The following is a 24,849-nucleotide window of genomic DNA, read 5'->3' on the forward strand; positions in this document are numbered from 1 at the left end:
TAATAAATTAATAATTGGGTAAAATTAGTAGTAAGAGCCAGGAGTGGAAACGGTGCAGAATGGTTGCATGTGGTGAGTGGTGACTGTGAGAGCCACCGGCCGGCCAATCTGTGGCTATGCTACTAAGCATTGGCTTAGAATACGCATTTTCCTGGACTACCCTCTTGTTCTTGGCGAAATTTCCTAAACTACCCTTTTAATGTGGGATTATCTCGTTCGTCGCGGACACTGATCACATCAGACACAAGTTCAAATGAAAGAGAACTCCGAAATCTTTCAGACCAACCATGGCGGTCTGTCAACATGTTTATCCATTTGGCTGGTTTCATTGGACCACAGCTTAGGCTGACGCGAGCATCTTTTTCATTGTAGTTATTTTAGAAAAACCAAGTTAGTGGTAGTAGTAGTAATATAAAACAAAATGCATGAACATGCACGAAGATAAACAATATAAACAGATCGGCCGTGTTATGTTCGAAGAAGAAGAGGATAAAGAGAGAGAGTTATCATCCGCGACCGGATTCTTTTTTTTTCTTTTAATGTCACCTGCCGTTGTCGGAGTCCAATTTAAGCAATAAACTTTAGATATTCCATTTCATGGTGACGCCATTAGCCATTTTGCTACCGCTGGAATTCAGAGCTTCTGCTTGTTCAGTTGTTCTTATTTGCTTCTCCTGCTCCAAAGCAAAATAAAACAGAGCAGTCAATCAGGGATGGTTTCACTCCCCTTTCAGAGCTTTCGGGGTACCCATTTCTTCCTTTCTTTAAAAAAGTTAATTACTGCGTCCTTTTTGCACTTTTATGGGTAGTTTGTATTATTAACTACATGATATCTGTTCTGTTTTCATATTCCGTATTTAGATTTTCTCGGGGGGTATCATGGTTTTGATCATATTATAGAAAATTCCGAGATCATTATTTTTATTATTATACTTGTTCAGAAATGCTCTGCTTTTTATTGTTTTTTATTTGCATACTAAGCTGGCTTTTCTTAATTTCTTCTTCCTTTTTTTGTATGGATATACAGAGGAATACTCTTGGTTCTGTGAAGGAGAACTTGATTTGCGGTCTTCAGGCATTCAAAGGATATTGATAGATGGCTTGAATTTGCTATTTTTATTGATTTTCTCTCTGCTTTTGCTTGGAGGGTTTGTTAGAAAACATCATATTAGTGGAGAAACAAGGAGGGACTGGGCTTTTTTAGCTGTTTCAATCTGTTGTACTGTTACTGGCGTTGCATATGTTAGCGCTGGTTTATGGGGTGTACTATCCGGAAATGATGGATCTAGGTGCTTGAATTGGGCGGTTTGCTTTGTTAGGGCGCTGGTTTGGATAGCTTTGACAGTTTCACTGATTGTTCCACGGACCAAATGGACGAGAATTCTGGTATTAGTATGGTGGATCTCCTTCCCACTATTGGCCTCTGCACTAAATGTGCAAGTTTTAGTGAAAGCACAAAACATTCAAATCCTAGACCTTGTATCATGGCCTCCCACAGTACTGCTGCTTCTTTGTGCTTTCAAACTCTTCAGAGAGGTAGTTTCTCCAAACATCCAATATCAGAGTTTATCTGAACCTTTATTGGTTGAAGACAATGATAAACATCGAACAGAATTAGGCCAGGCTAGTTTCATCAGCCGAGTGACATTCTCTTGGGTTCAACCTTTACTGTGTTTGGGTTACTCAAAACCATTGGTTATTGATGATGTTCCTGCTTTAGTTATTGAAGATGAATCCCTCTTAGCTTACCAGTCATTTTCACAAGCATGGAATTCTCTCAGGAGAGAGAACTCGACAAATAGTCATAACCTGGTCATCCGGACCTTAATTAAAGTTTATTTCAAAGAAATGATACTAGTAGGAATTTATGCACTTCTTAGAACTATTTCTGTCGTAGTTGCTCCACTGCTACTCTTTGCATTCATTCGGTATTCAACCCATGAGGCAGAAAATCTATCCAAGGGCATCTGTCTAGTAGGATGCTTGGTTTTGGTCAAGCTCATAGAGTCTTTGTCTCAGAGACATTACTTCTTTGATGCAAGAAGGTATGGAATGAGGATGAGATCAGGTCTGATGGTTGCTGTGTACCAAAAGCAGCTCAAGCTCTCTAGTCTGGCTAGGAAGAGACACTCAACAGGGGAGATTGTGAATTACATTGCAATTGATGCTTATCGCATGGGTGAATTCCCCTGGTGGTTCCACGCAACCTGGAGTAATTCTCTGCAGCTCTTTCTTTCTATAGGTATACTATTTGGAATTGTGGGTATAGGGGCTCTTCCTGGTTTGGTCCCCATCTTCATCTGTGGGGTTATAAATATTCCTTTTGCAAAAATCCTTCAGAATTTACAGCATCTTTTCATGGTTGCCCAAGATGAACGACTTAGGTCTACTTCTGAGATCCTAAACAATATGAAAATTATCAAGTTACAGTCATGGGAAGAAAAATTCAAGAGCTTGATCGAGTCCCTCCGAGATATTGAATTCAGATGGTTAAGCAAGACTCAAATGAACAAGTCCTACAGCACCGTATTATACTGGATGTCTCCTACCTTCATCTCTTCAGTAGTCTTTCTGGGATGCGCCGTTTGGAGAAGTGCCCCTTTGAATCCCAGCACCATTTTCACTGTCCTTGCAACATTGAGGAGCATGTCAGAGCCTGTGAGAATGATACCTGAAGCTCTTTCTGTGATGATTCAGGTCAAGGTCTCATTGGACCGTCTTAATGCCTTTTTGTTGGACAATGAGCTCAAGGATGAGGATGTAAGGAGGAGCCAAGCACAAAATTCGGCCAACAGTGTTAAAATACAGTCTGGTTCCTTCAGTTGGGACCCAGATGCAGCTTTTCCAACACTAAGTGGTATAGAATTAGAAGTGAAAAAGGGTCAGAAGATTGCTGTGTGTGGTCCAGTTGGTGCTGGTAAATCATCTCTCTTGTATTCCATACTTGGAGAGATACCCAAAATTTTAGGTTCGGTGAGTCGCAAAAATGTTATCCATTTCTAGATAGCTTGTACAGGTCCAAACATAATATCAATGCTTTTGTTCTAATTACCCTAATTTCTTGTTGTTTGCATCTAGGTTGATGTATGTGGGTCTATTGCCTATGTTTCTCAAACATCGTGGATTCAAAGTGGAACAATTCGTGATAATATTCTCTATGGAAAGCAAATGGACAAGACCAGATATGAGAAGGCCATAAAAGCATGTGCACTGGACAAGGACATTGATAGTTTTGATCATGGTGACCTGACAGAAATTGGTCAGAGAGGTCTCAACCTGAGTGGGGGACAGAAACAGAGGATTCAACTTGCTAGAGCAGTCTACAATGATGCAGATATCTATCTCCTTGATGATCCATTTAGTGCTGTAGATGCGCATACAGCTGCCACCCTTTTTAACGTAAGAAACTGATGCTGTCTATAAAATTGGAAATATCATATGTGTAAGTTCGCATTAGTATTAGATTTTTGGTCACTGAATTTGAATGAGGTAATTGCAGGACTGTGTCATGGTTGCTCTGGAAAAGAAAACTGTCATTCTAGTTACTCATCAAGTTGAATTTCTTCCAGAAGCTGATTGGATAGTGGTAATGGAGCATAATTTAAAATGTCATATGTTTTCTCACCTCATGTCTATTTGTGTGCTCTCAACATCACTTGGTTCTTTCTTTTCCAGGTCATGGAAGGTGGACAAATCATTCAGTCAGGAAACTACAAGGAACTCCTGATAGCTGGAACAGCATTTGAAAAGCTCGTGAATGCTCACAAAATTGCAATGACAGCATTGGATCCTGAAAATAACAGACAATTGGGTGAATCTGAAAAGATGGATTCAGACCAACTAAATGGTTCCATTGCATCTTATACCACAAAAGACAGCAGCAAAGAGGAGATTGCAATCAAGGGTCTCTCCAGGGTCCAGCTAACAGAAGATGAAGAGAGGGGGATTGGAGACGTGGGATGGAAGCAATTATTGGATTATCTCATTGTATCAAAGGTTTTTCTTCTTCTTGGTTTATGCATATTTGCACAGACTGCTTTTGTTGCTCTTCAGATGGTCGCTTCCTATTGGCTAGCAATAGCTCCTGATATTCCTCAAATCAACAATGGCATCTTAATTGGAGTGTATGCTGGGATATCAACAACCAGTGTAGTATTTGTATTTGGAAGGACCCTTTTGGCATCCCTTCTAGGATTAAAGGCTTCTGAAGCCTTCTTTTCAGGTTTTACCAATTCAATTTTCAAAGCTCCAATGCTCTTCTTTGATTCAACACCAGTTGGAAGGATTTTAACCCGGGTAAGGCTTCCTTGTTTTAATTAATGAACCATTCGATTATGATATTTAGATAGTCTTACCTGGACAAACATCTAAATAGGTATTGATGCATGCTAGGTATTTGAGCACAGGTGTCTGGTTACATTCTTTCAGAATTAAAATGGTAATTAGTTACAGATGAATCTCATATTCTTACTCAATTAATCCTTATCCCATTTAGTTAGAGTTGATCAAATTACTCTTGTTCTGCTATTCCTAACTATTTGTGGCCATTTGAGTGTTGTGGATCTTGACATATCTTAGTAATATGGACCCGTTTTTTCAGTACATTGAAATTTCTTTTAGGATTCATGATCACTCACATAGCTACTCATGGAAATGTTTATTTTTATAGGCGTCCTCAGATATGAGTGTTGTGGATTTCGACATACCTTCCTCCATTGTTTTTGTAATGGCACCTGCAACTGAGATTCTATCAATTGTAGGTATCATGGCTTTTGTCACATGGCCAGTTCTATTTGTAGCAATTATCGCCCTGCTATCTACACAGTACATTCAGGTGGATCTCTTTTTCCTTTTTCACCTCTACTTTTCTTGTCTGTATTTTATTTGCCTTTAATCAGGGATCCTTGTTTTTGTTTTTTTTTTTTTGAAGAGATACTATCTAGCCTCTGCAAGAGAGCTAATAAGAATTAATGGAACAGCAAAGGCACCTGTTATGAATTATGCAGCTGAAACATCACTTGGAGTAGTCACAATAAGAGCTTTTGACATGACGAAGAGGTTCTTCTACAACTACTTGAATCTCATTGATACAGACGCAAGTCTATTCTTTCATTCCAATGCTGCTTTGGAGTGGTTAATCATGAGAGTGGAAGCAGTCCAGAATCTGACCCTAATCACCGGTGCTCTTCTCCTTGTTTTTATCCCTCAGGGCACCATTCCTCCAGGTATTTTTCATCTTGATAGACTCTGTAATCATATTTCTCCTAAGGTTCAGTTCTTAGAGAAAAGGTATGACATGCTTTGCAGGGTTTGTGGGACTTTCTCTTTCTTATGCTCTCACACTGACCGGAACTCAAGTGTTTATGACTAGATGGTACTGCAACTTAGCCAACTACATTATTTCTGTTGAAAGAATTAAACAATTCATGCATATACCATCAGAACCTCCAGCAATTGTGGATGATAAAAGAACACCACCTTCATGGCCCCCCTACGGAAGGATAGATTTTATGGACCTTAAGGTAATAATAGTCAGATTCAGCTTTCAACATAGTTTTGAACTCTTAAAGTGTAAACCATTTCAACTGAGGTCTGAAAGACCTGGGTACCAGAGAAAATTCTCACAGTTCTTTAGTTTCTATTGGTTTCAGATAAGATATCGTCCAAATGCTCCACTTGTTCTCAAGGGAATCACCTGTACTTTCAAAGAAGGTACCAGAGTGGGAGTTGTTGGAAGAACAGGAAGTGGCAAAAGTACAATGATAAGTGCTTTGTTCCGTTTAGTTGAACCAGCAAGCGGGGGAATCTTAATAGATGGACTGGACATTTGCTCCATTGGTCTGAAGGATCTGAGGATGAAACTCAGCATCATTCCTCAGGAACCAACTCTTTTTAGGGGTAGTGTTCGTTCCAACTTGGATCCTCTAGGCCTCTATACTGACGATGAGATATGGGAGGTGAGCCAACTGTTCTGATTTCCATGTATCCTGTCAAATTGAAGATTAAAACTATAAAAATATCTTAGTGTGTTAACAAAGTTCTTGTAGTTGAATCCTAACTTTTGTAACCCTTGTGGTTATTCCATTGCAGGCTTTAGAGAAGTGCCAATTAAAGACAACCATCTCCGCTCTTCCAAACCTTTTAGATTCGTTTGGTGAGTTGAATTTTCAGTGGCTGAGGGAGGCCTCCACTCTTGTCTAGTTTATTAAAATCATGATATTATTATTATTATTATTATTATTATTATTATTATTATTATTATTATTATTATTATTATTATTATTGTTATTATTATTATTTTGTTCACATGATTTGTCCTCCAGTGAGTGATGAAGGGGAAAATTGGAGCGTCGGCCAGCACCAGCTTTTCTGCCTCGGGCGTGTACTTCTTAAGAGAAATAGAATCCTTGTTCTAGACGAAGCCACTGCATCCATCGATTCTGCAACTGATGCTATACTACAGAGAGTCATCAGGCAGCAATTCTCAGGCTGCACTGTTATAACTATAGCCCACAGAGTTCCCACAGTAACAGATAGTGACATGGTCATGGTGCTCTCTTATGGTATTCTCTCTCTCTCTCTCTCTCTCTCTCTCTCTCTCTCTCTCCATGGCCCATGCCATTTTTTATGACAGAGTGATGGGACATGGAAGCCCATCCAGGTCCATGTGCTGTGTCTGATCTTTAGTCACCTTATAAATCTCTGGTTTTAATTTGTGGTGGTTTTTCAGGGAAGCTTGTGGAATATGATGAACCTTCAAAACTTATGCAAACTAAGTCCTCCTTTTTCTCTAAGCTCGTAGCTGAATATTGGTCCAGTTGCAGGAGGAATTCTATGCAGAGCCTCAACAACCACTAGTAAAAGAAGAATAGAAAGAGAGCTCCAAAAACATGAGCCGCAGTTGGTGGAGGCAGGAGGTGATTATCGATTTCAGTCTCACTAGCTAGCAAACGAACAACTTTGTTCCAAGTGGATGGAAGATTACTTTCGACCATTCATCATGACAAAATTAAGTTAATAGCAAGTCCAAGAATGATTTTATTGTGGTGATGATATTGATATATTACAAATTTGCTTAAGTGGTAGATGTACAAACCAGATGAATGATTATGATTGTTTATTGTATTACAAATGTAAGGCCAATTCACTTGTCACTCATGGACATGTAAAAGAGTTTAAGAGAAGAGTTCTCTCTTGATGATTTCATTCAATGTTCTATGCGGTATTTATACATGTTGTATGTGTACAGATACGAACAGAGTAATAGAAAAATACGGAGTAATAGGTAAGTACAGGGGTAACAAGATAAGAGATAAATACAAGAGATGAATGTAATCGGTTGCAACAGTATAGGAGTTTGTTCTTATCTCAAATACTAGGTAACCGCTTACACTAACAGCCCCCCTCAAGTTGACGGTGGAGAACCAATGTTCAACTTGGACCACAATAGGTGGAACCGAGGGGAAGGAAGAGCCTTGGTTAGAATATCAGCCAGTTGATCAGCAAAGGCAATGTACTGAACTTGAAGTTGTTTCCGAGCAACCTGTTCGCAAACAAAATGGAAATCAATTTCAATGTGCTTCGTTCTGGCATGGAAGACAGGATTCACTGTAAGGTACGTAGCACCCATGTTATCACACCACATGATAGGTGAGGCTGGCATCTCAATGTGTAATTCAGAGAAGAGAGAGCGCAGCCACAAAACTTTAGATGCAGCAATAGCGAGGCTACGGTATTCCGATTCCGTGCTGGAACAAGAAACAATAGTGTTTCTTGGACATCCAGGAGATGAAATTTGGGCCAAGAAAAATGCAAAAACCGCCATGAGAGCATCTGTCATCAGGACACCCTGCCCAGTCAACATCAGAGAACACATGTAACCGGAAAGAGGAAGATGCCACAAAGCGAGGGCCATAGTCCAAGGTGCCTTTGAGATAGCGCAATAAGTGCTTTGCAGTAGCCATGTGTTCACTAGTTGGTTGATGCAGAAATTGACACAATTTGTTCACCGTGAATGATATTTTTGGGCGTGTGATAGCAATGTACTGAAGAGTACCAATAATTTGACAGAACTTAGTAGCATCCGTGAGAGGCACACCAGATGTCTTAGAGAGGGAATGACCAACAACCACTGGAGAAGAGGCTGGTTTGGATGAATCCATACCAGTTTTGTGAAGAAGGTCAACAATATATTTCCATTGAAAGAGGTGAAGGTGATGATCAGCTTGAAGTACCTCAATCCCAGGGAAGTATTGAAGGGGACACAAGTCCTTGATAGAGAATTCCACGCTCATATCGGAGATAAGTGAGGTAATTAGTGAATTGTTGGAACCAGTGACAATGATGTCATCCACATAGACAAGAACAATGGTAGTATCAGTGGTAGAGTGATGAACAAATAATGAGGTATCAACAGTACAATATGAAAGCCAAGGCGAAGAAGAAATGAGCTGAGTCAATGATACCATGCATGAGGAGCCTGTTTGAGACCATATAGTGCTTTTTGCAACTTGCAAACATGATGGGGATGAGCTGGATCTATGAAGCCAAGTGGCTGAGCCATGTATACAGTTTCTTGAAGATCACCATTCAAGAAAGTTGTAGTAACATCAAGTTGTTGTAAGGACCAACCACGTGCTAGAGCAAGATGAAGAACAACCCAAATAGTTATAGGTTTGATAACAGGGTTGAAGGTCTCATTGTAATCAAGTCCTTCGCGTTGTGTATATCCCTTGGCTAGAAGGCGAGCCTTATAGCGCTCCACATTGCCATCAGGATTATGTTTGATACTAAATACTCATTTACAGCCAATGATGTTTGCATCGGTAGGTGGCAAATAGAGGGTCCAAGTATTGTTAGTAATGAGAGTAGTCATTTCTTCTTGCATCTCAGCTTGTTAATGAGGATGGCATAGGGCCTAGGTTATGGTTTTGGGTTCAATTGAGGTAGGGGGTAGAGAGTAAGAAGAGGTAAGGAATAAGCGAGGCTTAAGTGTCCCATCCCGTGATCTAGTGATCATGGTATGGGTGCGATAAGGTAAGGTGGAGCTTTTGGGAAGAGAAATATCAGTAGGATGAGTGGGTTCAGGTGGATTGGGAGATGGCTGGTTAGGTTGTACAGTTGTGGAAGGGAGGGAGCGGGCATCATGAAGGATATCAGATAAGGGATGAGTTCGTTGTTGTGGTGAAGATGTGGGCTGGGGCAGAGGCTATGGAGATGATGAGTTTGGCGTTGGTGTGGATAACAGCTGAACGAGTACAGGAGGAGATGGAGGTAGTGATAATGGTGGTGGGGGAGGAGCTGAAATGATGGGAGGTGGTCCAATGGGCATTGATTGCGGAGTAGAGGGCTGAGATGGCAGAGATTGTGGAGGTGAACAATAAGGAAAATTGAGCTCATTGAATACCACATGGTAGGAGATATAAACCTTACCAGAAGGAATATGAAGGCATCAAAATCCCTTGGATTGGTCACAGCACCTGATGAATACACATGAGAGGCTGTGATAGTTAAGTTTGTGAACATTGTAGGGCCTTATATAAGGAAAGCACTTACAGTCGAACACACAAAGTGTCATATAGTCAGGCTTCTTGTGAAAAAGATATTCCCATGGTGTTTTATGATTCAGCACCTTGGTGGGTAGTCGGTTGATGAGAAAGACAGCAGTGTGGAGTGCATCAAACCATAAAGACATAGGCATAGATGCTCTGGCCATGAGTGTGAGTCCAAATTCAACTATACATCGATGTTTACACTCTGTTGAACCATTTTGTTGAGGCATGTGTAGACAAGATGTTCTGTTAATAATACCATGTCGTTCAAAGAAAGGCTTGAGTGTCTTGTACTTAGTACCCCCATCAGTTTGTAGGATTTTGATTTTTCTATTCAACATATTTTCAACTTGATTCTTAAATATAATAAATGTAGAAACAATATCATTCTTGTGAGCAAGAGGAAAAATCCAACTGAATTTACTAAAGGAATCAACAAAACTAATATAGTAATTGAAACCATGTCTAGACATCACAAGGGCTGGTCCCCATAAATCAGAGTACACAAGTTCCAATGGTTCTACTGCCTTGAAATTGCTAGGGAGAAAAGGTAAATGGTGATTCTTTTCTAATTGACATGCTGAATAGAATGATAAATCTTTATTGGAAGTTATAGGAAGCTTATTCTCAAATATGACTTGCTTCACTGTTCTGAATGCCAGATGCCCTAAACGTTGATGCCAAGTATTCAAATATGCTCTTTCACTGAGATGTGCGACAAGACTGATATTGGCTTTTGGGAGATGGAGTTTGTAAAGTGCATGGTCAGTGGTTCCTTCTAATAGGGTTGTCTTCAACTTCCGATCCTTCACATAGCAATTGGAGGAATGAAATTCAAAGAAAACATCATTACCAGTGGTAAACCGTGCAACAGATAAAAGATTCTTAATGATATCCGAAACATGAAGAATATCTTTGAGAACTAGATTCTTATTAGAACTTGGAATAGATGAGGTACCAATATGATTGATTTTCAAACTTGTGCCATTGCCAATTTTTAGTTGATCTGGGCCCATGTACTCTAAGTGAAGTTTAAGATTATGCAAATCATTGGTGACATGGTGTGTCGCTCCAGAATCAGGATACCAGTAGAGAACTGCAAATGAGTGTTGATTTGATGGAGGTTCAGAGGCTTCAGTGTTGTAGACAAATGCTCGTTTGGGAGTATATTTGATAGATGCATCAAATCTGCTGCAACATGTAAGAGTAGAGTGATTAGGTAGTTTGCAGATTTGGCAAGGACTACCTTTGTATCTGAGATTTGGATTTGAGTTGGATTTCTGATTCTGCTCCTTTTCAAACCTTCCAAATGGAGTGTTGGGAGTGTTGGGCCGATTTCCTTTGTATTTGTATGTCATGTTGGCTGATACTTCAAGTTCTTGAATCTTCTTTGTTCGCTCAAGTTTAAGATCATGTTGTAAGAGTAGGTTGTGTAGAATGTCATAAGAAAATTTGAGATTTGGATTTGAGTTGGATTTCTGATTCTGCTCCTTTTCAAACTTTCCAAATGGAGTGTTGGGAGTGTTGGGCCGATTTCCTTTGTATTTGTATGTCATGTTGGCTGATACTTCAAGTTCTTGAATCTTCTTTGTTCGCTCAAGTTTAAGATCATGTTATAAGAGTAGGTTGTGTAGAATGTCATAAGAAATACCATCTAGTTGAGTGAGTATGGCAGTAGTAAAACTCTCATACTCAGATGATAGACCTTCTATAGTCTGATAGACAAGATCAGAGTCAGACAAGGGTTCTCCTGTGGTTGAAAGTGCATCACCAATGTTCTTTATTTTGAATAGATAATCACTCATGGACAAGCACCCTTTCTTTAGAGCATTTAACTCGAAACGCAGTTGCATGATACGAGCCTTTGATTTTGGTGCATAAGTAGTTTCTAGTAAAGACCATACTTGATGAGAGGTAGTGCATGCTACTACCTGAGAGAGTACATGTTCTGTGTGAGAGGATAGGATCCAACTCAGTAGAAGTTGGTCTTAGATACGCCAGGCTTTGCAAGTTGGGCTCTCAATCTGATCTCCTGTAGTGCCGGTAGAGGAAGTGATGAACAAGTAGGACACTTGAGAGATCCATCAACATAGCACATTAGTTGATGTCCATCAAGTACAGGGAGCATCTGAAGGCACCACAGAAGATAGTTGTGATGATCAAGCTTAACAAAGATAAGCTGAGTCGCATTGGTTCAAAGACTCACAGGTTCAGGTATGGGCAAAGTAGTTTGGGTGATACGGGTTTGAATGGAAGTATTGGAGGTTGACCTGGTTTTGGTGGAGGGTATTCAGGCGTTCTTGAGCTCTGATACCATAAAAGAATTCTCTTTGATGATTTCATTTAATGTTCTGTACGGTATTTATACATATTGTATGTGTACAAATAAGAACAAAGTAATAGATAAATACAGAGTAATAGGTAAATACAGGGGTAAGGATAAATACAAGAGATGAGTGTAATCGGTTGCAACAGTATAGGAGTTTGTTCTTATCTCAAATACTGGGTAACAGATTACACTAACAACATGGCCAAAACTAAAATTGAGAGTTAAGGTGGCAGTTGACCCATGAATGCCCTTCACAGCTAGACAGCTCTTGTTCTTGTGTTTTTTAGTTTGTTTTCTTTTGTATCGAGCTTTGGCTCATAGTTTTGTTTCCAGGTTAGGTTTCATGCCCCTCCTTTTAGTTGTTAATAAATTAATCTTTTTCTTAAAAGACAAAATCTAGAATGCTTCACAAACAAAATCACCCAATTCTTTCTTTTTGTTTCAAAAGTAGGCAATAAAGGTTGAATGAGTCTTCCGGTGAGAATGTGCAAAGATAACAATCTTACAGTGGTGAATTTAATTATATTTAATTAAGTTTAATCAATGTTCTAAGATTGTAATTTCTTTTCGTGGCAGCTCCAACCATTGTTGCTTACTCTACAAAGGAGATTTTATTTGTATAATATATACTATTTATTTATAATATCTCTACAAGCTGCATAGATCAATTTTTTTTTTCTGCACCTTCATTATTGAGACTCTTCCTCTCTTTCTTTTTTCTTTTTTGTGGGTTGGTTTGCTTGGGGAAGGGGTGGCCGGATTAAGCAGGTATATCTAACATGTTTTAGATAATAATGTATTTATTTATGTCATTTTAAATACCTTTGTTTACTTAGTTTGTAAGTGTTAACATTATGGCACATAATGATTTTTCTTAATTTTTTAATCAAAATTTCCATTCATTTTACAACCCCATGTTCATGGCATAAGCAAATTGACCCAACTGCTTGGAGGAGTGGCCATTCATTAAATAGCTCCTGTGTTAAAGGTCTTGTGTGTGAAAACGATGGGGTATTATTGGATTATTAGGGGCTATATATGACTTGAAGGAGTAATACAACTCTACCAATTTGGAAAAGAAATATATAAAGTAAAGAAGAAATGGTTATAATGAACATTTTTCAGTTATTTTTGGCCTTGAAGATCATATCTGGCTAAATTTAATCATGGGATGTCCTCTTTTATGGGATGTTTTCCCTCCAGCTACATCAAGGCTCATTTCTTTTCTATTTATGTTTTGGCTCAGAGAGAGAGAGAGAGAGAGAGAGGAACAAATAAATGAATGAACAATAAAGAGAAAATAGCTAGAGGAGAGATAATGTTAATGGAGAGGGAGAGTAGGACCATGGAAGGGGAATCCTGCAAAAGGAAGATTAGATCACGCGGCGAGTTTGTTAGGCTTCTCACATGATTCACGAATCCAACAGCTTTCCTTTTCCACACAAATAGTGACAAAACACCCCCCTCCCTCCCTCCCTTTAAGGATTACTTGTCCTCATTGTACTTTTACACTTTTGTCCCTTACCCAACTACATCGTCTCATACCTCTCCTTACTAATTAAACATGGTTATTACTTTGTTAAATGGTTTTAACTTTTAAGTTGAATAAACATGGTTTATCTATACTTAAAATTATTACAAACATCAGCACTCTCAAGTGTTGTGAGTTTCGTAAAGCAGAAAAACATCAAATTTGATGTTTATTAAACCACCCATAACATGGAATTTCATGTAATGTGTTTTTATGGCTGTTTTTGACTTAAGACTATCTCTGATCAAAAGACAAGATTGACAATTAAACTAAAGAAGTTGATATGGCACTGATGTGATTATACTTCTACTTATTGATAAGCCAATGGTACAAACAGCCCTTAAGTTGCTTACATCAACGTGTTCATTGCTGACCACCAATTGAACTGGTGAACAGTGATGTGATTACAATTTTTAGGTCCAAAGTTAATTTCTAACCTACCATATTACAAAAGACCACTGAATTTATCAACACCCCATTTACCGGGTTACTAAATTTTGCATTATTTTGTTATTTTTTAATTTGTTAATTATCATGATATATAATATCATGGGTTAATCTATTTACCCAAATGGCTGAACCAGTGATCCATGCACATAGAGGGAAAAACCATTCAGCCTCAGCTAGGGCTGGGGTTTAAAACATTGGGTTGTCCTTATTTCAATTAAAATCGAGTATTTAGCATTCCTCTATATATCATGTGAATGCTAGAGATTTTCCACTGCTTTAATTAATAAGCAGGGTTTGTCTTGGGGTCTTTAATTTGTATCAACTCAAGGTGGGTTTTTACTTTGCATTTTAGTGAATAATAAGCTATCTAAGTACATTAATTACATGCTCTTTTAAGGACTGAATGGCTTTTTCAGACAAAACAATAATAAACCATTCAGTTCAACCACTTTAACTATTATAGGATGGAATGGACCCTTAACCATCTGCTTTAAAAATTCAACATTTTCATAGGGATTTGGGGTTTGAGCCTTTGAAGGATAGGGCACCCAATTATTCATGTTCTTTAATTAGCTCATTTCATCATCATCATCATCATCATCATCACCAACATCAGAAGCATCATTATTTAAGTCTTGTCCCAACCACCATTATATTTTTCTCAATGTTATATCCATTGATAATTAAATCATTTCTTATTATTACCACCTAAATGTGAAAATTTGACAAAAGTTTTAGTATCAACTACCTGACACCAACCCTCCTCCTTTAGCTAATTTGCCTAACAAAAGAATTTATATTTGAAGATAATTAGGATAATCCCACAAATCTATCTAAACTATTGCCTTATATATTGATGATTAGTATCTTGAGACAAGAACACCGTGGTCGACGGATAAAGTTGTCATTTCCTAAAGGGAAAAGGGCATTGTAATAATCAAACTAGCTAGCTAATGCCCAAAATCTCCAACCAACTAAAACTTTTTTCCTGATTTCCTGTTTTAGATAGCAGACAAACATCCCCCAGACACTTACGTATATAAATATAAACAAATAATAAGGGTATCTCAGTCATCCAATTACAGTCTCAGAGGCGAATTAATATAAAGGGATCTCTTTCCCCCCGACTGAACACAGGAAGCTAGCCACCGTTCTCTCTCAAGTCTCAAACACGAGCACGACTGCACGAGCAGAGCACCAAATAAGGAGAAAAGGGAAAAGACTAGCGATTTTCCTTCCATCTTCCTCTCATGGGATCCCGTTTTTCATGCTTCATCGTCTTCTTCAATCACTGAATTGAAGCTCCACCCCTGAGCACGTGTCTGAGGAGTAGTGACGCTTAGAGCTAGCGCTATCGCTAAACGCGTTGACAATGGAAGAAGCAGCCAACCAGATGATCAACGCAAAAGGTCTCACCCCAGAAGAATTTGTGGACCTTGAGTCTGTCATTCGTACGTATCACACGTTTCAGAGTTCCCCCAATACGTGCACATCCCTCATAACACAAAGGATCGATGCTCCCCTCGGCATGGTCTGGCCTCTGGTGCGAAGCTTCGACAGTCCTCAGAGGTACAAGCACTTCATCAAGAGCTGCAAAATGAAGGGCGATGGAGGTGTTGGGAGTATCAGAGAAGTCAGTGTTATTTCTGGGCTTCCGGCTTCCACCAGCATTGAGAGGTTAGAGATTTTGGATGAAGAGAAGCATATCTTGAGCTTCCGTGTTGTGGGAGGTGAGCACAGGCTCAACAACTATCGCTCCGTCACTTCGGTTAACCAGTTTGTTTGCAAGGAAGGGAAGGCCTATACGATTGTGTTGGAGTCTTATATCGTCGACATACCGGAGGGCAACACCGGCGACGATACCAAGATGTTCGTAGACACTGTTGTGAAGTTGAATCTGCAGAAACTTGCCGCTATTGCCATGGCTTCTCTTCAGGGACGACGACATGACGATTCATGCTGCTAGCATGCTACTACAGTACTACTACTCATCCTAGCTACTACTCCTATTCCTTCCTATATGACCGATTGATGATGCATGACTACAACAATATGACGAGAACATTGGAGTATAGTTTGTGGGTGATGATGGGTCATCAGTCATGGCTTAGTTTAGTCCAAGTTTTATTTTATTTTATTTCTTTTATAATAATATTTTATAGGTTGGGAAGATTTATTATTGGTTAATATTTGTTCCAGTTTCAGAAGGGACAAGCAATGCAGAGAGCTTTACAGTTCCAAGTAAGATTGGTTTGTCGTCGTATAATTTAGTTTCGGTGGTGTCTGATCAGTTTTAGTTTTCTTCTTCTCGTCTTGTCTAGCTTCAATGGGAAATGAATCAATGATCAAAATCATCAATATGTTCTAAATACAAAGACTATAACAAAGCTTAATCAATTAATGGGGAAGGGGAACAATATAATCAGCATTAAGCAATGTTTGGAGTTCCTCATACGATAATACGTACCATCTTATCATCCACTGGAATTGCTTATTTGAAAGAAAGTCTAAGTCCATATTTGATACTCACTTGATTCAGCCCTTTTCTGAATGCCTTGGGTTTGACAAGCAGTCTCTATCTCAATTCTCGAAGGCAGGAATAAAGAGAAGAAAAGCTTAGGAGACATGTGAGCTAGCCACTAGCTAGCCATCTCTGGGGCTTGTGATGAAGAAGCTTCATCTAATTCTTTCCGCTTCAAATTCTTAAATCTTAACCACGATTTTTATAAAAATTCAATGTCTGAGTTGGCTCCACAGGGACCAAGCAATCAGGGCGATGACCTAGCTGACACCTGTTAACTGTTAGCACGAGTTTTTCCTTCTTTTGGTGGATAAACTGTTGACACAAGTTGGATCTATGATCTATCCCATACTGCAACGGCGTAATGTAGCCCCTAGGATGTAGTCACCATTATTACTCAATTCTGTGGGATATATCATATATGGTATCTAAGGCTCCGTGTGAACAAGCTTTTGCTGTAAGAAGCAAAAACCATGCTAAAACCTAAAAGTGTTTTGAACGTTTGGTTAAAGTTGCTTTTAAAAACATGATAACCCAAAAGTAAAAAAAAAAAAAAAGAAGCAGAAAGACTAGGGGCATGTGCTTTTGGACTTGAAACGAATGGGATCCTAAACATGACTGTTTGAGAATTGAGAGCATGAGCGTCTGTCTCTCAGTATGGGCTCATAAGGCCCATAACATGGCAGAGGCCAGAGGGGATTAAGACTATGTGAGTGGCACTAGAGATAATTAAATCCGTCCAACATCGATTTGAGGCTTGCTCCATGTGCTATGTCTCAATCATTTATCAAATTGCTACAATTGTGCCAGAGCAAAACTGTAATTTATTAGAAGCTTATCAGTATAGCTGGCCATTGTCAGATCTTCGGGCCCAGCCCAGTTACTGAACTTTGTTAGGCATCAAGCTTTTGCAGCATTTTAATTTTAATTACGCTGCACCAAGTAAGTAGGTAGTCCAGTTGTCTTACCCAATTCGGGCCTAAAAGAGGCCCAATTAAAGCTATTCACAATATTCAGGCAGCCCACCGGCCTCACCCTATGTCTACTTGGAATACTTCTTACAAGGGGTTTACTAGTTACTACTAGAGAGTGAATATCCTCACAAAATCCGTCCTATCCTTTTACAGACGTGTGTTAAGAATATTTCCATATGAATAGAAACAAATTAAAATGTGAAGATGTTCCCAATGCACGGTTGCAAGGGCTGCGAGGGCAACTACAGCAACCACAGCCGTGCATTGGGAATTCTTATTACTCTATAAATTGTTGTATTCCCCAGGAGGCAGAAAAAGGGCAAAACAACTATTTTCCATCAGAATGTTTAGTGGTAGGTTTATAGAAGATAGCAAAATTTAATGTCCATAATTATTTTATTTATTAAATTACTTTTAGTAAAATAAGACAGTTTTAGGTAAGGTTCCAAATATCCATACACCCAACCCATATACACTGGAACTGGTGTTTCAATACTTTGAACCTTGCACTTTTTTTTTTTATTGTTTTTTAGTTATATTTTTCAAAATTTTACAGGGGCTATTTTTATATTATGTAATTATTAAAAGTGTTTCTTAAAAGTATCTCGAATAGATAAATCAATAAAAGATACAATATGATATGTTCCATAAATAAAAGATGCATGGTGTATGATATCGAAAGTTTGAACCTTAAATATATAAAGGTGCTTATAAAAAACCAAAAAAACTGAATTAAATCGAGCAAATCAAATCAAAATATGTGATTAACCGAACCGACCAATATATGTATTTATATGTATATTATATGTTATATATTTAATATATTTCACATATATTATATTTATAATAATAAATATATAATATATATTATATATAAGATATAGAAAACCCGGTAGAACCAGTTCGATTTTATAAAATAAAACCCTCATAATTTGATTAACTGAAATGTGAGCACTCATACTTGAATATACGTTTATAATTTTTTATTTAATAAAAAGAAAGCACCCACTTAAGAGATGAAGTACACTGTGACAAGACAAAATCAGCGTCACATTTATTGTTTTTACCGGAACAGAATCTGGTTTAGGGTATCAAGATTTAAATAACACAACATAATGAAATTTATACATTTAGATAAGTACATAGTAGAGCTTTCACTTTCAGAGAAAGTTATCGCCTAATAATAATTGCAGCCAAAATTAAATAAGCAATGTTAGGTTATATAATAGGTACAAAACAAAAGTAGATTGCAGGAAGAAAATTAAATTGACACCACAGACCAGGAGCAGAGCAGGCACAGAGCCCTTTGATGCCGTACACCTAAGGTGTGTCTTTATTAATATGAAACCATGAATTATTTTGGTTGTTCTCTGATTCTCTCTCTCTCTCTCTCTCGTATAAAGACAATAGCTTCCTGCTCATTTCACATTCCGATGGGCTGCCTCGGTAGTTCAAAATTATTTCTCAACCTCTATCCACATTTAGCCTTCCAATTCCAGGGGCCATAGAATGGAACCTATTAAGCTATCTATGGCTTCAACTGGGTTCACTAGCATCTTTTCTTTTCTCTTTTAGGCTCAGACCACCTAAACCCTTAAGAAAAGCTGGAGTCGTTGGTGCCCAATTGGGTTTCTGTATAATAGTGTCCTTTCGTTGGTTCCATTTCAGATATACAAGAGTTTTATAATTGATAATAGAGTGGTGGTATTCACAGTGAGGGTGCATGCTTGTTCATGGGGAATTGGATAAAGATTCGCATCACAATTTACTGTATTTACTATTCTCTCTACATTCTTTTTAACTATTTCCCATGCATACACTCGTTTTGTCCCTTCACAATTCTTCTCTTATTTAAAGTGTCTGTTTGGGAGGGCCTAATTTTGATTCAGCTACTTTGAACAAGGCTAGCTAGGGGTGCAACTTAGGCGGATCGTGATTTACATGGACAGGGTTTGGATTTTGGTCTTCGGATTAGGTTTGGCCCCAATATTTGGGTTTTTTATTTTTTTTTTGGCCAAACCCGGGCCTAGTCCTTAGGTAGCTCAAATCCAGCCCGAGCCCAGCCCAACTATATATAGAATGTGTTCATTTACCAACCCGAGCCCAACCTGAGTGCATCAAATTACAGTGTGGACTGGGCTCGGGTTGGGAAGGTCGGGCTCGGGCCTTAAGACTAAATTTTAGTGTCGAGCCTGGGTTGACAATAAACTCAGCCCAACTATATATAAAATGGGTTCATTTACCAACCCAAGCCCAACCTGAGTCCATCAAATTACAGTGTGGGCTGGGCTTGGGTTGGGAAGGTCGGGCTCGGGCCTTAAGCCCAAATTTTAGGGTATAAAGTGGGTTCATTTACCAACATGAGCCCAACCTAAGTGCATCAAATTACAATGTGGGCTGGGCTCGGGTTGGAAAGGTTGGGCTCGAGCCTTAAGCACAAATTTTAGTGTCGAACCTGGGTTGACCATAAACCCAACCCAACTATATATAAAGTGGGATCATTTACCAACCCGAGCCCAACCAGTGTGGGCTGGGCTTGGGTTGGGAAGATCGGGCTCGAGCCTTAAGCCCAAATTTTAGTGTCGAGCCTGGGTTGACCATAAACCCAGCCCAATTATATATAAAGTGGGTTCATTTACCAACCCGAGCCCAACTTGAATGCATAAATTATAGTGTGGGCTGGGCTCGAGTTGGGAAGGTCGGGCTTGGGCCTTAAGCTCAAATTTTAGTGTTGAGCCTAGGTTGACCATAAACCTAGCCCAACCTGCTTGGCTTGCACCCCTAAAGCTAGCCAAAAGTCACACCATAAAAAAGCCCTTCCAAACGAACACTTCTCCCCTTGAGAATGGGACAAAACCTTGTTAAGCTCAAGCTTAGTTGAACAAGGGGGCTCTTGCTGTTGGGGCTGAATACCATGCCGAATGTACTTGGGTAGGCCTACATATTTACCAATGAGCTATTGTTGAATCATCAGTTTCAAGCTTAGTTGAACAAGGGGGCTCTCTCTATTGGTTCCGTTTCTTTGTTTTAGACTATTTCTTTCAAATTTATATTTTTCTCTTATGGTCCATTTGTTTGCCAAGAAATAGTGGGATGAAAAAGGAAAATTTTATTTTCTCATTTTTAGTAACTATGCTTGTTTGTTGAGACCCACTATCCTATAGAATCTACTTCTACCATTTGGTTGGTGAAAGTTGGCAGATCTGCAAGTTTATGTTGTTAGGACAAATAAATCATGAAAAAATTAAATGTTAGATCTGTAACAAAACACTTTTGCTTTAGTAGATCTATACAATGAACAAGGGTTTATAGCAACAAAAATAAATAAATAAAAGGGTTGTAGATCTAGCAACCCAATAGCAAAGGATTAGCAAATGGAGAGGATATGGGAAGAAGATGAGGACGAAAACTGACATTCGTAGAAGATTAGGATGAGAACTCTTGTCTCAAGAGAGGAACCTGTATTCCTTGTCCGCTAAGCACCTGAAACACATGGAAGGAAAACGTTCTTGATAAAAAATGCAAAAAAAAAAAAAACACATGAATGATGTGTTACATGGAATCCTATCTCCTTGCCGTCTAAGAAGACAAAGACAAGGTAACCTTCGCGGGAGAAGACAAAGACAATATCCTGTCTCCTTGTCGTCTGAGATTTGAGATCGAAGTTGATGGAGGAAGAGAAGGGTATTCTTGGTGGGACAAAACACCAAATAGCATGAAAGGGGATGTGAATACTTATCGGAAGTTGTAAACCTCACCAAAGATGAAAAATAAGGTGGTTGAATCAGATCATTATAGAGGTGGGAGATGAGAACATCCACCCATGACAAAATTTTTTCACACTCGTCGCACAACTTTTGTTTCTCACCGAGGTCACACTTATTTGGTGAGACCCCACGTCCCTTATTTTGACAATACTAATCCCATCTCATCGCATCATATCTCTCAAAACAAATATGAGAGAAAAGGAATATTCGACGAATATTCATATTTTCTCATCCACATCGCATGAATCAAATGGACTGTCATGTCTATCAAAACCTAACACATAGAGAGAGGATCTATTGTTTTTTATACATTTAACTCTTAGACATTTAAGGTCCATTTGGTTCATAGTTGGAATCAGAATTGGAATTGGAATTTCTTATTTTCCCTGCCTATTTGGTTTAGATAGCAATTAGATTCAGATTCCAATTAATGTTGGTTGGTTCATCTGAAAGTGAGAATTGGAATCAACTAGGATTGCAATTTTGTTTATGATAAAGAACTTAAAATTTTGTTTTTTTTTTATTTTTTAAATAGATACAGAATTTAATATTTAGTTCACCTATAAAGACTTGAAAAAAGGAAAAAAAAAGGTTTAGCCAAAGTTATAGAAATCGTTGGCATTTTCCCCACTGGAGTTGCAAGGTTGGGCCCTTGGGGAGGAGTTCAAATCAGCCCCCCACAACGTCCCATAGCACATTCCTGTCGTGTATTGGGAACATTTCTAGATGATGATATCCTCATTCTAGTTCTATCATCGAGAGATGTTTTCAATACACGATGGGGATGTTAATGGGATGTTGTGGGGCACAGTCTTGTGGGGGGTGCTTTGATCTTGTTGGGGAGAGGGGCGACATATAGGGATTTCATTTTTTTTTTTTTTTTTTGGGGGGGGGGGGGGGGAGGGGGGAATGGTCATTCCATCAAATGAGAGAATCCCAATACCGGAATGGATATTGGGTTCCAATTCTTTGTCATTTAAGTCATGTTTGGCTCATTGCTCTGAACCTCATTTTTTTTTAATTCATGCTCATTTGAGCAAGAATGGGCAAGAATGAATAACATTAGAGAGTTTTGCTACAAACTTCTTCTCACAGGCATCAATCTTTTCAGAATGAAAAATTAGTCCATAGCATAAAATTCGAGGTAGCTTACAACATGAAAAATAATCATGCCCCATCTTGTTCATTTTCATTCTTTAAAGAAAACCCTATGCCAATGGCCATAAAAATGCTGGCTTAGGTCCACAAAACCACCACCATAAATGTTTATCAGTGGATTGCCATGGAAAATTATGCCAACGGGCATTGATCACTGGCCATCCACTAGTAAAAACTATTCTATATCATTTTTTTTTAAGACTGAAAATGAGCAACTTAAGGAGCTTGTCCATTTGAAAAGAATTCAATTTTTAGGAAAAAAAATATTTGATTCATAGCAATATTTTCTGAATCTACCCATTTTTATCCATTTTAGAATTTCAGCTTAGGTAAGAATGAGACAAATGAGAGTTGAACCAAACATGGCTTTAGATTTTGAATATAGACCCTATTCCCATAAAACAAATGGACCCTTACACATCTCTTTTATAAATGCATTACTACTAGTTAGATTGTTTAGTGAGAAAACTGTAAATCAAGATTCAAAGTATCAACATGTATCAACCTATATCGGCCGATGTGTATTGTGCCAATGGCTTCCTGATACGCACCTACAGGGGTTGTATTGAGTCAGCCACTAGTTCAGAAGGTAAGTGGGCCTTAAATCGGCCCCTCTAAACCAATTTCAAAAAAATAAGTAAAACATAAAAAAAAAAGCATCGACACATGCCGATACACCCTACTGTGTTGATATTTAGAACCTCGGTGGAAACGACAAGGAAGCTTTCATATGGCAACTTAAATTTTCAGGTGGAAACTCTTCTTCCTAGTTGTCTTTTAAATTAAAATTTTCAAATGTTTTAGTGGGAAAACTATTATTAGTTATGGGTCTAATGTGAATAAGGAAGTGAAAATGTGATCAATATGGATGGATGGAGAGAATCTTCTGTTGTATGGATTGTTTGGATTTAACACTGGCGTTATTTTTTTGTTTTCATTTTGGTAGAGAGAATTTATAAACTTAGCTTAATTTCACTTATTTAAAATTGGCTTTATATTACTATTTTTATTTTATTTTATTGAATAACTTAATAAGCTCAACTCAACCCACCATTTACAGAATGATATGGGCACACCTCACTTTTTACAAAGCACCCGTTTGAAAGGAGGACATTCACACAGTGGCTTCTGGCGCATTTTATGAATTGAGAAACCCAAAACACCATGAAGTTGTATATTTTATTAAAATTTAGAAAGTCAGAGTTATATTTGCAGGAATCACAAAATCCATTTTCCCATAAAAATTATCTCTCCTAATTTCTTCAAAGCAATTTAATCTATGGTTTTTAAAACTGGACCGGACCAGAAAAATCAAGAATTGATCTGTTTTACCTTAAAACCATCATTTTGACTAAAACCATTAATTTAATCAGTAAACCACTGATCCAAACAATCGAATCATTCAACCTGAGAATCAGACCCTGAACGATTCATTGTCTGGTTCAATTTTAAAAACCTTCATTCAATCAACGCAGCTCAACCAATACATAATCCCTCACAAACGGTCTCAAAACATCGTTGATCAAAAGATTACATGTCTTAGAATACAGAAAACACACTATGTTGTTTTACTGTTATAGGCTCAGGCTGATAGGAAATAGAACATCTTGGGAGTTCACGTCCGGCCCAAATGCACATCTCAGGTCAATGGGAGATACTTTCCATACACGGTTGGAATGTCGTGGTGCGCATGTGGGACGCGCTAAGTGGTTCGCCAAGAAGGTTATACGCCAAGTGGTTCCATCTCGTGGATGTATCATGTGATGTGCCCTGATCAATTTTCAAATAATTTTCATCACGAAAGCAACAGTCAAAAGGATACACGGAAAAGCAAACTGGGAAAAAAAGAAAAGAAAAGAAAAGCAACAAAACATAAAAACACTATTGGCAATGGATATCCACCCTAGATCTCCCTTCTATCTAAAACTAGCGTTGGAGTCTGAGCCCAAAATCCAATTTGCTAAAGTAAGATTTGCCATCCCACAAAAAAAAAAAAGATTCAACGTGGGTCCAGTCCAATCAAATCCCAATAAGCCCTGATTTTTTACATCATGAGCTTCTTTTTTTTGGTAGAATACATCATGATTTCATGCTTTCACTAAATTGAGTGACGTGGAAATTATTGTAATTTGTTATACAGCTTGAGCTTCCACCTTTCCTAAAATGGCTAAATAGGTACAACTGTACAAGCGATGAGGTGATTATTGTCATGTGTAAAGTACATAGTTATTATATTAAATAATATTTCATTCCGAAAAACTTATAATGTGAAGGAACGTTTGTTTTTATTTAATTGGTTAAATGAGTTTATTTAAGCCGGGCAAGTATTTCCGGATTTGGTCCTCACAGAATTGTGTTCATATTGTCCACACAGTCAATTGTGGTTGTGCATCAGGAATATCTCTCAATAAATGAAAGTATATAAGGATGAAGACATTTCTAATGCACAGTTGCAATATGCTCTCATGACAATGTATGTGTTTGGTTTCATTTACGCTTTTTTTTATTTAACATTTGCATTTTATTTGCTTGTAAAACTGAAAAATGTAACAATTATAACTGTTTATG

At 38.3% G+C, this 24,849-nt stretch overlaps 2 protein-coding genes across 2 annotated transcripts; both read left to right on the forward strand.

Annotated features, from left to right (window-relative positions):
• The first annotated feature begins 283 nt into the window (after positions 1 to 283).
• LOC148842386 (ABC transporter C family member 8-like) lies at positions 284 to 7,211 on the forward strand. Its single transcript, XM_088959907.1, has 12 exons — positions 284 to 744; positions 1,028 to 2,973; positions 3,079 to 3,399; positions 3,500 to 3,586; positions 3,676 to 4,296; positions 4,670 to 4,834; positions 4,931 to 5,225; positions 5,308 to 5,522; positions 5,652 to 5,957; positions 6,091 to 6,154; positions 6,324 to 6,563; positions 6,731 to 7,211. Exons 1-12 carry the CDS (start codon positions 714 to 716, stop codon positions 6,856 to 6,858), a joined length of 4,419 nt encoding a protein of 1,472 aa, XP_088816033.1. The 5' UTR covers positions 284 to 713; the 3' UTR covers positions 6,859 to 7,211.
• A 7,733-nt stretch (positions 7,212 to 14,944) lies between these two features.
• LOC148842387 (abscisic acid receptor PYL2-like) lies at positions 14,945 to 16,124 on the forward strand. Its single transcript, XM_088959908.1, has one exon. The coding sequence runs from the start codon at positions 15,234 to 15,236 to the stop codon at positions 15,825 to 15,827; it is 594 nt and encodes a 197-aa protein (XP_088816034.1). The 5' UTR covers positions 14,945 to 15,233; the 3' UTR covers positions 15,828 to 16,124.
• The last annotated feature ends 8,725 nt before the right edge of the window (positions 16,125 to 24,849 follow it).

Source organism: Nelumbo lutea, chromosome 8 (assembly GCF_056320005.1).
Source record: "Nelumbo lutea isolate HS-2025 chromosome 8, American lotus-T2T, whole genome shotgun sequence".
NCBI classification, from domain to species: domain Eukaryota; kingdom Viridiplantae; phylum Streptophyta; class Magnoliopsida; order Proteales; family Nelumbonaceae; genus Nelumbo; species Nelumbo lutea.